We start from the raw sequence: 13,758 nt of genomic DNA, 5'->3' as shown, positions 1-13,758 counted from the left end.
GGCATTGGCAGTGGGGGAAGTGTCGGGGCGCGCGGGGGCGGGGGGCAGCATCTTGCCCCCCCCCCCCCCAGTATTTTCAAGTTTCCGGTCTGTGTGTGTGAATGTCCTTAAATAACCCACCTTGCGTGGAGAAGAAAGCCAAGTGTCACACCCAGTTCTGGATTCCACATTAACAACCTCCTTCCGCAGTGTTAAACTTTGCCCTTGAGGCCTTTTGTTTAACTTTTTAACTTGAAAAACAGATTCTGCTGCGTCACAGTCTGTCCCGCCCTCCTCAGCACCGTCTCCCTGTTCTGGTTAAAGTGAAATGTCAGGATCAGAGACATGTCTTCTTCATGTTCTTTTTTTTTTTTTTTTGACAGGCAGAGTGGACAGTGAGAGAGAGACACACACAGAAAAAGGTCTTCCTTTGCCATTGGTTCACCCTCCAATGGCCGCCGCGGCCGGCGCACCGCGCTGATCCGATGGCAGGAGCCAGGAGCCGGGAGCCAGGAGCCAGGTGCTTTTCCTGGTCTCCCATGCGGGTGCAGGGCCCAAGCACTTGGGCCATCCTCCACTGCACTCCCGGGCCACAGCAGAGAGCTGGCCTGGAAGAGGGGCAACCGGGACAGAATCCGGCGCCCCGACCGGGACTAGAACCCGGTGTGCCGGCGCCGCTAGGCGGAGGATTAGCCTAGTGAGCCGCGGCGCCGGCTTCTTCATGTTCTAAAATGCGCGTCGACGCTGTGTTGCCACAAGGAGAGCGTACAAGGCGTTTTAGGAAGTGGTCCTACGCGGTAGAGTGCTTGTGGGCAACCAAGGAGTTGAGTCTGGTGGCACCAGCAACCGCGTCTTCTGTAGCCTCAAAACCAAATCTTGGCCTCTGTTTTCTGATTGGCCTCCTCCCCACTCCCCACCCCCCACCCCGTGAGGCATGAGGAACAGAATAAACTGGCACCACAGAGGTACCTGCTACCACTTCAGGCTTCCTGTTTTAAGATGCAGTTGGATAGTTGCTGTTTATGGTTCAGAAAACCTGAGGACTCTTGAGTGTTCCAGGATGCAGGCAGAGTGGGATTCGAACTTTCATGGAGCTGTAAATTAAGGGGCGAGACGTGTGATAAAATTCCTTAGAGAACTGTGGGGGGGAATAGGTGCTCCCTGCAATGGTTAACTGAAATTTTATAAGCACATTCAGTGTGGAGCTGTTTAGCATTACATGAGTTGAATACCTTAGAGACGCCACATCTGCAGGCACTTTATTAAATCCTTAGTCAGCACTTTCCAACCTGATGCGATTACTTCTTCATTTGACTGGAGAAAAGGAAAGCTGAGCTCTTGTCCTGAACTGCAGATTTCTTTTGATGTTTCACCTTGAAAACCGAAAGAGGACAATTACCCCCACCCCTCTCTCCCGCTCCTCTCCCCAGCACATCCCAAAGTGTATACACTGTGAACGTCACCGACAGATTTTACACCGCCAGAGCCTTTGTGGGAGTGTGGATTTATGAACCTCCACAACAACCTTCGTGGAATGTTCCCGAAGGGGGGGAAAAATAAAGTGCTGTGTTTACTTCCTTAATGTAAATGTATCAAGATAACATCAGCCTATATTGTATTGGAATATTGCAACTCCCTGCAGATAAGGGACAGGGATTCCTCTGTGGTTTTTCTGGATACATTGAGTTTGATTTAACCTATATGTCAGTGAACGTCTGAAGATGACTTTTTGACTCTCTGTAAACGGATTTCGTGTAACCTGGCAGCATTTCCCAAGTGAGGTGCCATTCAACTCCAACAACCTCACGGTTTCAGATCTCTTTTGTGTTTTTCCTGGGTGGCCCAAGAAGAAAATACTCTGAATCGTTCTTTGATGTTCCCACACGGGTACTGCTTGAATAATAGAAGTTGTAAGAAAATATCACAAGGAAAATGGGCTTCTCCCAGTGTCACCTCGTGCAGCCGATGTTCTGAGCAGTATGTGGAAGTTTAGGGAAAGTGAGTGGCATACACACACGTGATTATCATACCCATCACAACCAGATTAATGTGCACCTCCAACTGCCAACTGATGGTGAGAAAATTCGGTGAAGTGGATGAATTTTATTATTATTACTATTATTATTATCACTGTTGGGACTATTTAGGTGCCTCCTCTGCAAAAAAGTGATCTGATCAAGGAGATCTCATTCAAAAAAAAAAAAAAAAGAACGAACGAACGAACGAACGAAAGAAAGAAAGAAAGAAAGAAAGAAACTCCCCATGTGATTCCCCTAACTGGCTTCCCAATCTGGAAACCCTTGGTCAAGTAGCTGGGTTAATTGTCATGAAGATTAGTGCGATGTTGAAATAAGGACTAATGGTCAAATTACAGGAGTGAAAAACTTTAAGAATAGGTTTTGGTTTGGGCCTGAAAGGGTTAATTAAGGTTTTTTCACGGGTTATTAAAGACCCCCAACCCCTGCCTTCAGGAGTCATATTGACACCCCACCACAGGGCAGCCTGGCTCCTCTATTGCCGTGTTGCTGGTCCGAGCATAATAGGCGTCTGTGTCTACAAATCATTGCTAAAATCATCTCAAGGAAAAAAAAAAAGTTCGAAAGCTTTAACGTTAGACAAAAGCCCAAGAGTTGCAGTGCGCAGCTCAAAAACCCGGAGTCAGCAACTTCTATTGATTAAAAACTAACCTTTAAAGTAACTCTGAGAGTGTGTGGTTAGCATTTAAATTTAAACATGTCATGAGTTGATTTGTGTTACTGAATACCAACTCAGAAGGAGTAACATTCACATCGCATTTTTTTTTCTAATTCCCTTAAGCAGCTAAAGTATTTCATGAAATGTCAATAGGGCAAAAAGAAAAAGGGGAGGGGGAGCTGATACTGGGCCCTGTCGTTTTCTTTCCCATGCAAATATTCACCCCCCAAAAGAAAAGTGTGGAGAGTGAAACACAATAATTAGTCCTTTGTCTAACTTTCCCAAGTGCCAGAGAAAGACAGATTAATTAAATATACAACAGTGTTGGTTTTTGGAGTGGGGGTCTCGCTTGCTGTGTAGGTCATAAATTAGGCAGAATAAATACTTCAATGTGTTTGCAGTGGGCCTGCTACGTCAGAACCACTGGAAGGTTGGTGGGAGGAGAGCGGAGGGTTTCTTGCTAATGATAGTCACGTCTGGGTCTGTCTGGTTGCTCTTAGCAACCAGACATGATGTAACACCAGGATGAACTTGAACTTGGGGGACTTGAAAAGAGAACAATAGACCAGAGCAATCAATAAAGCCTATTTCAGTGAAGGATTACAGAGCTGCTCTGGGGTAACCTTGTCGGCAAGGCACATACTGAATAGTAAGATGTGTGAAGAAACTTTTTTTTCCCCCTGCTTTGCTGTTTTAAGAGAAGTGCAGAGGCACTGCAGATTTTTGTGGTGCCCCGAGGTCTCTCGTCCAGCAACTGTGGGATGGAAAACTGCTCCCCCTACTGACTCACCAGGTCCCGCGCCTTCGCTGCAAGATCCACAGGACTGTCACATTGCAGAAGTCTGGAATTTCACAACTGACTTAGAGAGTGTGAAAACAGAAATCGTAAGCGTTACCAGCCGCACCCAAAGTGTGACACTGTTTTGTTGAAGAGAGAACGCGGCTGTAACACGGATCAGAGTCAGCTGTCGGGAGAGGCCTCCTCCAGACACCCGTTGGCTTCGGCCTCCCTCTCCTTCCTTTCCCCCTCTTGGTTCTTTTGTCCGGGCAGATTGAGGCCGTGTGTATTTGCCAGGATGATTTCCTTTCAGGACACAACGGGCTTTATTGTGTTCCTCAAAGCATGTGGGCAAAGAATAACGTCGAAAGGTATACAGGATGAGTCGCTTCTCAGTTTAGGCTTCGGTTTTTTTAAACTCCTCTGGAAATCAAAGGTAGCTTGTGTGACCAGGAAATCTTACACCCAGCTCCACATAGCCACTGTTGAGCCATTTATCCCTGGGATCTAACGAGTCCTTACCTTACCTAACAGAATCTCATGGGCAAGGGTGAGCCTTTACCTGGCTGAATCCACCCCAGTCTAACCCTTTCTGATTCTGTCAACTCCAAAGAACTCAGAGCATTGACTTTTGCCAGTAGCTGATGGTTTTTCTGTGACTAAGGATAAATGTAGTGAATTGGTCATGGTATCACTGGAGAAAAGGTGGCAGAAGCCATACCCATTTTTATTTCACTTGAAAACCAACTCTGCTATTTGCTCATAATTGGTCACCTTGGATGGACACCAGCAGATAAAGTGACATAATCACCAGACTGTTACTAAAAGAAAAGCACCTGTAGATTTGTGAAAGGAAAGCTAACTGGTAATGACAATCCCACAGGCACATGGAAAGCTCGAACTAAATGTTGGCTGGACAGAACACTGGCCTTATTTTCTCCCTCAGACATCGTGGTAGTTAATAGGGTAAAATTTTGATGCTGCTTGATTGTTGTATGTCATAGGCGTTTGGCCTAGTGATGAGTCCCTAGGTTAGGATACCCACTTCTCACATCAGACTCCCTGGGTTCAATACCTGGCTCTGGCTCCTGACTCTAACTTCCTGCTGATGCAGACCCTGGGAGGCAGCAGGTGATGCCTCAAGTACTTTGCCTCCTGCCGCCCATGTGGGAGACCTGGATGGAGTTCTTGGCTCCTGGCTTTGATTTCCCCAATCACTGTAGGCATTTGAGGAGTGAACCAGTAGATGGAACTCTCTCTCTCTCTCTCTCTCTCTCTGCCTCTCAAATTTTGGAAAAAGAATTAAAATTTCACTTTAGAAATATTGAGCAGAGTGGACCATCATTTACAGAAATGAAAAACAAGAAAAATGCCACCCATTTTATCTGTACAGTACTTTCCCGACTTTATCTCCACTTGTTTTTTTTTTTTGTTTGTTTTGTTTTGTTTTGTTTTTTTGACAGGCAGAGTGGACAGTGAGAGAGAGAGAGACACAGAGAGAAAGGTCTTCCTTTGCCATTGGTTCACCCTCCAATGGCCACCGCAGCCGGCGCACCGTGGCCAGCACACCACGCTGATCTGAAGCCAGGAGCCAGCTGCTTCTCCTGGTCTCCCATGCGGGTGCAGGGCCGAAGCACTTGGGCCATCCTCCACTGCACTCCCGGGCCACAGCAAGAGCTGGCCTGGAAGAGGGGCAACCGGGACAGAATCCGGCGCCCCAACCGGGACTAGAACCCGGTGTGCCGGCGCCGCTAGGCGGAGGATTAGCCTAGTGAGCCGCGGCGCCGGCCCTCCACTTGTTCTTGAGGTGTGAGTTGGCTCTCTGCTAAAGGAATGTCACAGTCATGTCTGCAGCGCCTGCACCTCAGTTAGGAGGGTAACGTGCAGATCATCAGAGGACCCAGTCAGCCCCACAGGAAACCTCTCCGTTTAGCCACTCTCTGTCCATTCAGCTCTTCTTGGCTAAGAGTGTTCTGTATTCCAGGCATGGGGCTAGGTGCTGAGGATTGCATTATAAGCAGGAAGGTTGACTGTCTTGTCCTCCTGCAACAGCTCCCCACCAGACTACAAAACCTGAATTTATATTGCAAGTGGCCAGAAATACCTCGTTTTGTAAGACATGCTCAGAATGCTAGCATCCCCCAGTGAAAACAATGAATTTTCATTTCACAGCAATAAGATGGGTTTCAGCATCTCAGGATTCACTCTCATTTGTCATTCCTTGGCTCTTCCCAACGAAGCAGTCCCTCCTCCCTAACCTAGATCTGGATTTCCGGGCTGGAAAGGCACCTTCCAGCAAATGCCATGTTACCAACTGTGCTGCTAATGATGCTTTTCTTTTTTTCTTCTAGTCCTGGTACCTGGGATAAAAGTTGCAGCATCCCATCATCCACCAGACAGACCACCTGACCCCTTCTCAACTCTGTAACATGGACGCAACCTCAACCCAGCGCGGTTACAACTTCACTGTCAGTGGAAGGGGAGGAAACCCGATTCAAATCAACTTGTACATGGAAACAGCGAGCATTATGGTCAAACAGCAAAGGCCATAACCTTTTGGGATTTTTTTTTTAAATACTTTAGGGACTGTTGTAATTTCTCATATGGTGCTGGAAATGGTTGGGCTGTGTAATATTTGAAGTGTTTCCGTGGTAGCGTGAGCATTAGGTGACGTGGCCAGGGGAGGACGACTGTTGCTCACTGACTTCCTGTTGTAACATACTTTCCTTACAGAGCCTGGCTGTTTCACAGTATTTCATGAGGTTACCCACACAGGTGTGGGCCTCCCCAAGCATTTGGGAGGCACACGGAGAACTAAATCTTTCGTAGTAGCTGAGATCTGCAATATATAACTTACGGGACAGTCAAAGGGCAATGTTTTTCTGTAACATAATGGAAAAAGAAAATGCAGTTATGTTCCTTTTATATCTTTTCTTTTAGTTTGGTTTGGTTCAGCAGTCAGCAGTTCAGTATGTAACATGGCCCACAAGGACAACGAATCCACTCACGTTGCAGAGCAATTCCGAAAACGGCAAACTACTACTACTACTACTCTTCAGTTTTTTAAAAGTTTTGAAATGCTGCACTTACATTAAAAAAAAAAAAAAAACTAAACATTTTTCAACAATTTCAACAATGACACAAAAATTCACATGGAAATGGGGAAGATGGTCTGTTTTGACAGAAACTGACAGGAATCAATCAAAACAATCGAATTTTGAATTGAGTAAAGTGCAATTTCATTGGATAGCTAAATATCTTTGTAAGATAGAGATTGTTGAAAATTCTATTTTTGTTTTTCAAGTCCTTCCACCCCAGGACTCTAAATTATTGGGGTAAAAAACAGCCTTGCAAGAAAAAGGGGAGCTATTTTTGCTTTTTATGTTTTTTATTGTTAAACTTGTATCCCTTTAAAACCTGAAGGAAAATTAAAAAAAAAAAAAAACAAAAAAACAAATCTAATGGTGCTTTTACCACAATATGTTAACTACATTAAATGCTAATTAATTATTTTCTGTTATCAAAGCACATAACTAAAGTGAAATCATGGTATCTGTTAATTTTATAAGCTAGAAGTCACTATAATGAATTATGCCAATTCTGAACATTTTTACATGTATCCGGCAACATAGGATTTATCAGTTATCAGACGCCTCATTGTACCAGAGATTGTCCAGAAGTTTTAAAGACCTTTGCGTCCCTGAACTGGGCTAAGGGAAAAAAACAATAATAATAATAATAAAAAAATAATAATAATGAAGCCAATACTGACACAAACATTGATGCCCATTCAGATCAAGGGTACTTGTTAGGGAAAAACAAACAAAAAATGTTTGCACCCCCCAGATGTCCTGTATCTTATGTAAAAAAAACAAAAAATGAAAAAACAGAAACAAAAACACAAAAAAAAAGTGCAAGTGATTTTTCTACCAGACAGCGAAGCACCCCTTTGCTTCCCATGCAACTTCAAGAAGGTTTCCTATACTATACATATATATACGTTCTGGTTGGCACGCCCCGCTGATCAGAGAAAGTCTCTGCATGTTCTAGTGTTAGTAACTAATTTTTATATAGTTAATGTAGGATAAAGTAGAGTGCATTAAGACACAATATTGTAATCCCTCCTCTAGGCACTTGCCTTTAAACTATGTTTTTCAGCCCTTCAGAAGGGCTCTACTACTGTCCTATACAATCAAGTAACTGAAATTCTGGGGAAGACACTTTGCTCTTCATCTTTCCCCCCTGAAACAATGTTGTTTTGTTTTGTTTTTTTTCCTTAATTTGCACGAAAACAAAAATTCCATATCAATGTGCCTTGCCCTGGATAGCGATTATTTGTGGAATTGTTGCACATGCTCCTCTATTTGAAAGGGGGTTTTTCCCTGGTCAAGCATTTGGAGACACTTTTTGTAAATGTGACTTTTCTGTCAGCCATCGTCAGTTTCAACATCTAGAACTCACTAGAAAGTTAGCTGTTCCGCAGATAGGAGTAGTCTTTATTGTCCTGTGTGGTCAGTGGCAGTGCTATTCTGAGATCTGTAGATGCTTAGAATATCAGTATTTTGGATGTTGCTGCATTTTACAATTTATTTGGAGTCTTCCTTTATTTTCCCCCAGATATATGAAAATATGCAATACCTGCTTATATCATGTAGAAAAGCTTAGCAATTATTAATTTTTCTTTTATTTTTTTTTATTTGACCAAAGTCGGTGCTGCACTTGACGCAGTGTGTTTTAGGTGTTTGTCTTTGTACTTTTTTGTGATTTTTGAATGCACGTGCGCAGGAAGGGCTCCTCTTAGAGAAGCAGTCAAACTGTGAAGCACTAAGCTGACCCTGCTTCAAGCAATTTTGTTTTTACAACTGTTCCTTTCACAAGCAAGCCTTAAAAAAAAAAGACAACTTCCTTTTTCTTCAGCTCCCACACCCCATTTTTCTTAGCAGACTGCAGTCAATCCACATTCAATAAAAAGTATATAATGCCCATTTTTATATGCACGTTTTTAAACTTCCAAGTTCTGAAAATTGTTTACTGGTTATCTCTATTTAAGGAAAAAAAAATAAAATAAAACATTTTGGATTTTCATATGTGTCTGATAAGTGGTTGAATAGTCGTTGGCGCTGTCGTATGGTGTGATTGTCAGTGTACGGTGTCACTTCCTATAGCCAGCCAGCATACTTTGCCTTCCCCTATAGCACTTAGCTGGGCATTACTTTATTATGACATATGTGCACTAAAAAAAAAAAAAAAAAGAAAAAGAAAGAAAGAAAAAAAATAGCAGCTTTCAGTGCTTCACAGTGAAGGGAAAAAAAGCCTAGACAAACATTTTGTCAGAACCTTGCAATAAGCCAAGGTATTACCAGTAAATTGGTTGTATATACAATAAAATTGCACCCTTTTTTAAACAAAACAAACTAAGCAATAGTTTGGGCAGTTTTAGTTGTTTTTAGTGAGCATGTTGTAGTCATGACTGCAAAGAGAGAATAAGCTGCCCACTCAGAAGATATGTAATTTGTATTGCTGTATAGTTTTATTGATTACACTGATTTATTCTACCCTATTTTATAATGCAGGACTTTTGTAATGTTGTTTAAATGAGGAAAAATTTCTGTCAAATTAGCCTAGTGAAATTTCTGATTGTTCATTATAAAGGCAGCGTTCATAGAATTGCTTTTCTTCCTTTCCCTAACCCCCTTTGGGAACTGGATTTAAGTTTAAAACTTCCCTGTTTCCTTTTTTGTTTTATTTTGTAAGTATTTAAATACAGGAATTTTTTTTCTCAATGGTATAGCATATTCCTATGCTGCAGGAGTATAGGTCTACTGAAAAACCATTGGCAATGGATGTTACAGGTATGCTGTATTTTTGAAGGTATTTTGTCATATTAAGTTGGATGAAGCTAAAATTAGGCAACTCTGAACAGATTTGCAGGAAAAAAAAAATGTTTTAAAGGCTTTAAAACATTAGGGAGGCAGTCTAGAGTGATCATGAACATGGGTTAAGTATTAAATACACTAAGTTCCAATTTTTGTTCATGTTTCATTGTCCAGAAAGCAGCAGGAAACTGTAGTTCAGTTGTGATCAAACAGGAAAAGAAAGAAACAGCAACAGGACGAGTGTCTGGCTTTTCAGAGTAAAAGCCCAGTGAAGATGTTTGAGGAAGACATTGCTACCCGGGGGGTGTAGACAGACAGACCGAGAGCTATCAGCATCGGAAGGCCCAGCCCTTGGTTCCAAGACACATTTGGATTTTTGCTCTGCCATCTGATGGCATTCGCAGGATTGGCCAACGTGAGCCCCTCTAACGACGCTGTGTGTTTTCTTTGGGAACTCATGTCAGAGGCACAAACACTAAATCTTACTCTGTCCCCTACACCTTTTCTCCTGGCCCTTCTGGGTGCCACTAAAGCGCTCCTTTTCCCATCCTTTCTCCATCCTGGAGCCTCCTGCCGCCACCTCTTGGCCTTTCTGCTGCTTGGCGCCCTGGCAGACAGTTCTTTGTGGTCCCCGCACCCTGCCCTTGCCCCACCACCGGGGCCGGGCTCCAGGCAGGCGGATGAGGCTACACTTCTCGAAGCGTGTGCTCTTCGTTTTCCAACAAAGTGGAAAGGAACCCAAACTTTCCAGAGTCACCGTTTTCAGTCCGCCCACAGGAATATGCGAAATCCATCTCCAGAAAGTTTGTCTTTCACTTTTTTAAACCCTTATCCCCATGTGCTTTGAATTCGGTAGTTACAGTGTCATAAAGCATTTATGAAACTGGGATTAAGGAAAACAGTTTTTCCCCTGTAATTTTTGTTTGTTTTTTGGTTTTGGTTTTGGTTGGGGGGAGGGTGGTTTTAAGAATGTCATTTATTGTACTTGGCATTGCGTCTCTGGAAATATCTCTTTGTCCACAGTGGTGGTAGTTAGTCTCTCTCTCTCTCTCTCTCTCTCTCTCTCTCTCTCTACCCCTTTCTCTCTCTCCTGTCTGTCTTTGTCTCTCTGCTTCTTGTTTGCTCCCGTTCTCTTCCTTTCTCTCCTGTGTTTGGGTAGCAGGCCTCCATAGAACAAATCCACAACGCAAACAGCATGGTAATGTAAGGAGAGCTTCCGCGGCACCTCCCGCCCTCCAAGACCTGGCACGAGACAGCCTCAGAAAGCTGCCCTGCCCACTGGCACAGCTTTCATTCCAGTAGGCTTCCAAGGCCAATTCTGTCTTGAAGTCAATGCATGTATTTACTGTTTGACAGTAAACCCGCTCTGCCTTCTCCATGTCCAAGGCTGTGCATTGGTCTAATTAGCGTTGTGTATGTTTCCCTTTTATTTTTTCCAATAAAAAAGCAGTGGGATGAAAATTGCTTTGATATATAGCAGGTAACATTGAAGCTATTCCATAGCACTTAGCTGTAGTGAATACTGTGTCACCCATTCTGAAATCAATTTAATGTTTAATGCAAATCCATTACATGGTGCTATTACAGGCTGACAAAATGATTTACACAAATGTGACAACTTGGGCTCAATTCACTCTGCTTTCCAACAGTGTAAATGCATAGCAGTGTTTATCTGCATGAGAACTATGCACTAATCTATCTGAAGAAAAAAAAAACTATATCAACTTTGGTATCTACTTTCCGTTTACTTCAATCCTTGCCTTTTTGGTCATTGTTATAATGCCAGCTTTAGGACAGAAAGAATTATAAGAAAACCAGCATAATACCTGATATATTAAAATGTAGTGCCTGTGATATCTGTATTATATTGCTCTTCGGACGTAAGAATTTTCTACACCGGTAGCCTTCGCTGTCTGTCAGTCAGGACCTTCTGGTATAGGTGATGTAAAATAACCGTACAATATTAATGCATGCTATTCCATAATGCTTAGTGACTGTATGAATATTACTCAAAGTTATGTTAGTTTTCTTTTTTTTTCTGACTAGGTTCTTGTCAGCTAGGTTTAAGGTATTTCACTGAGAACGCAAATTCTGTCTTTTCTTGATTTCGGCTGTTTTCAGTATTTTGGAGGTATACATGGACTTAAATTCAGTATTACTTGTGTTTTGTTTTTGTTTTTGTTTTCTGTTTTCTTTTTTCCTAGGGGACAAGCATGGGTGTTTGATTTCAGAAATCAGTACCTGGTGAGATTTTTTTTTGTCTCAAAAGTATCATTTGAATTTCAAGCACTCTGCTATGAAGACACTTTGAGAACATTTTCAAGTGAGGGACATTTTCCTGGACCCCCAACGGGAGCTCTGCGGGTGCGGAAGCATTTTCTTAATGGACAATGTTCAGCCAGGTACCCATGCTTGCTCCATCTTCACACCAGACCTCCTCATGTTAAAAGAAAAAAGATTGAAAAAAAAACTCTAAGAAATCATGTGGCTATTTAGTTTCATGCACAGTTGCATTATTTTCTTCAAAAATAAAACTCTGTACAAACTTTGGGCCCGATTCATAAGAAAACGAAGTTTGCTATTAACACGGGATTTTTTTTTAAATATACTTTTTTTTGGTCAAAATTTGACAACTACTTGCTTCCCAAATTAAAGAAATTGCATCCCGTCCTCCCCTCTCCACCCCACCCAACCTAGCACCTGTCTGCCTTTTATTCCCCAAAAAGGGTCACATTAACCAAATTAGGGGCACAGAGTACAGGGGAGCAGGTACAAGAAACTGCTCACAGAGCCCCAGGGACCACCCCCGGGGGGCCTGAGAACTGGGAGGCAGCGTGTGCAACTTGGCCCTTGTGGCCATGGCGGCTGCCCTGCTGTTTCCCTTTGTGGACTTGTGTGAGCTGATGCAAAATCCAAACCTTCCAAAAATGCATCTGGACCACAGGAGTATACAGAGGAAGCGCTACCTCTAACCTGCCCAGAGCACCTTTGTGGTGGCCCACGCCCACCGGGCCCTAGAATGTGAACCTTCCTCTGTCTCCAGTGGTGTCAAGGACAAGTAGTGTCCAGTCAGTTGGGCCATTTTTTCCTGCAGTTTTTATGCTCAACTTCTCAAAATAACAAAATCATTTTTTTCCCTTTCACTCTATTAGGACTCTTATTTTTAAAATTTTTTCTTGGGGTAGTCTGTAAATTCACCTCTTTTTCTTCTTCTCCTTTCTAGCAGCTTGATGGAGGGTCATGAGGCCACTGGCCACACTGGGAGGGAGGTGGGAGCGAGCAGCCAGCCTGGTGCTTGCTCCCTAGTCTCAGACCATGGCCTCTGCCCTGTGAGGGAGTTTGGTAGCCTCATGGCTGAGATCCCAACCAGGTGGACCAAGAGCTATCTCAGGTCCTATGAGGTCCTTTGGGAGATTCTCAAAGGCAAATCCATGACCCTCTGCCCCATCCTTAGCCCCAGCCTCTCCCAGGACAGTGCTAACTGGGACCTTTCCCCACCACACGTGGACATCTGTCCATTCAGAACACCTCCATTTGTCATTTCGAATTGTGGGGGGAGGGACTGAAAACTTCTGGTGGTTGGAAGCATCTGTTGTGCAAACTCACACCCCCGTGTTAATAACTGAGTCGGAAATCTGTTTTTATGAGCCGGGCCCCCTGTGCCTCTAGTATACTTGTACTGACTCTCATAGTTACCCTTTTAGTTTTACTGTGTTCTGTGAAAATTTGTAATTGGTTGAGAATCACTGTGGGCGTCCATTCTTATTCAACTAAATCTCCACAGGTTTTTTGAGCTGGTGTGGATTAGTTTAACTCTTGTATTCAACCATTAGTGCTACCACCTTCTCACATTACAATACAATTACTGGAAGCAAGTACTGCATTTCCTATGCAACAAAAAAGGAAAAATAAAAAATTGCTAATGCTATGGGAGAGCCGTGTGGTCATTCGCTTTACATCAAGCCTGGGGTGGTTGAGTAACAGTTCTGGGTGTGGATAGGGGGTTCTCCCAGAAGATGGCCTTTTGTACTAGAGAGAGAGGGAGGGATGATAGGAAGAGAGAGAGGTAGTGTGTGTGTGTGTTTGTGTGTGTGTGTGTTGGCCTTCATGGATGTCAGGCACACTGCATCCTTTGATTTGGTCTAAGGGGCAGTGGTGTTTCGTTCAACTGCCTAGACAGAGGACTGAACACTCACATGACTCTGTGTGCCTGAACTGTCCTAAGTGCTTTATACTTAGTTGATGTAGCACTTAAGGGCCAGCCAGGAATTGAGAGCAGAGCCCCTGCGTTTTTCCAACAGGGGAGCCGGATGTTAACTCCTGAGGCAGGCAGCCATCACCCCTGGAGATGGAGAAACCAAAGGGAACGCGAGGTTCTGGAAGCTGGGTCCTCTAGGAGGTACACCAGACAGCTGGCATTTGAATCTTTTC

At 43.5% G+C, this 13,758-nt stretch overlaps 1 protein-coding gene across 19 annotated transcripts in view; it reads left to right on the top strand.

Annotated features, from left to right (window-relative positions):
- Nucleotides 1–13,255, top strand: part of NFIA (nuclear factor I A) — a 601,241-nt gene extending 587,986 nt beyond the window's left edge. For 11 of the 19 annotated variants that reach the window (XM_051857696.2, XM_070078402.1, XM_070078405.1 and 8 more), the window contains one exon: nucleotides 5,803–13,255. In XM_051857696.2, coding sequence (XP_051713656.1) covers nucleotides 5,803–5,820 — 18 coding nt within the window. In that variant the 3' untranslated portion in view covers nucleotides 5,821–13,255. The remainder of the gene's footprint in view (nucleotides 1–5,802) is intronic. The other 8 variants (XM_070078408.1, XM_070078403.1, XM_070078404.1 and 5 more) reach the window with 1 other exon arrangement.
- Nucleotides 13,256–13,758: the final 503 nt, after the last annotated feature.

Source organism: Oryctolagus cuniculus, chromosome 7, assembly GCF_964237555.1.
Source record: "Oryctolagus cuniculus chromosome 7, mOryCun1.1, whole genome shotgun sequence".
Lineage (NCBI taxonomy): Eukaryota > Metazoa > Chordata > Mammalia > Lagomorpha > Leporidae > Oryctolagus > Oryctolagus cuniculus.
The sequence above is the reverse complement of the archived record's forward strand: the minus strand, read 5'-3'. Positions and strand labels throughout refer to the sequence as shown.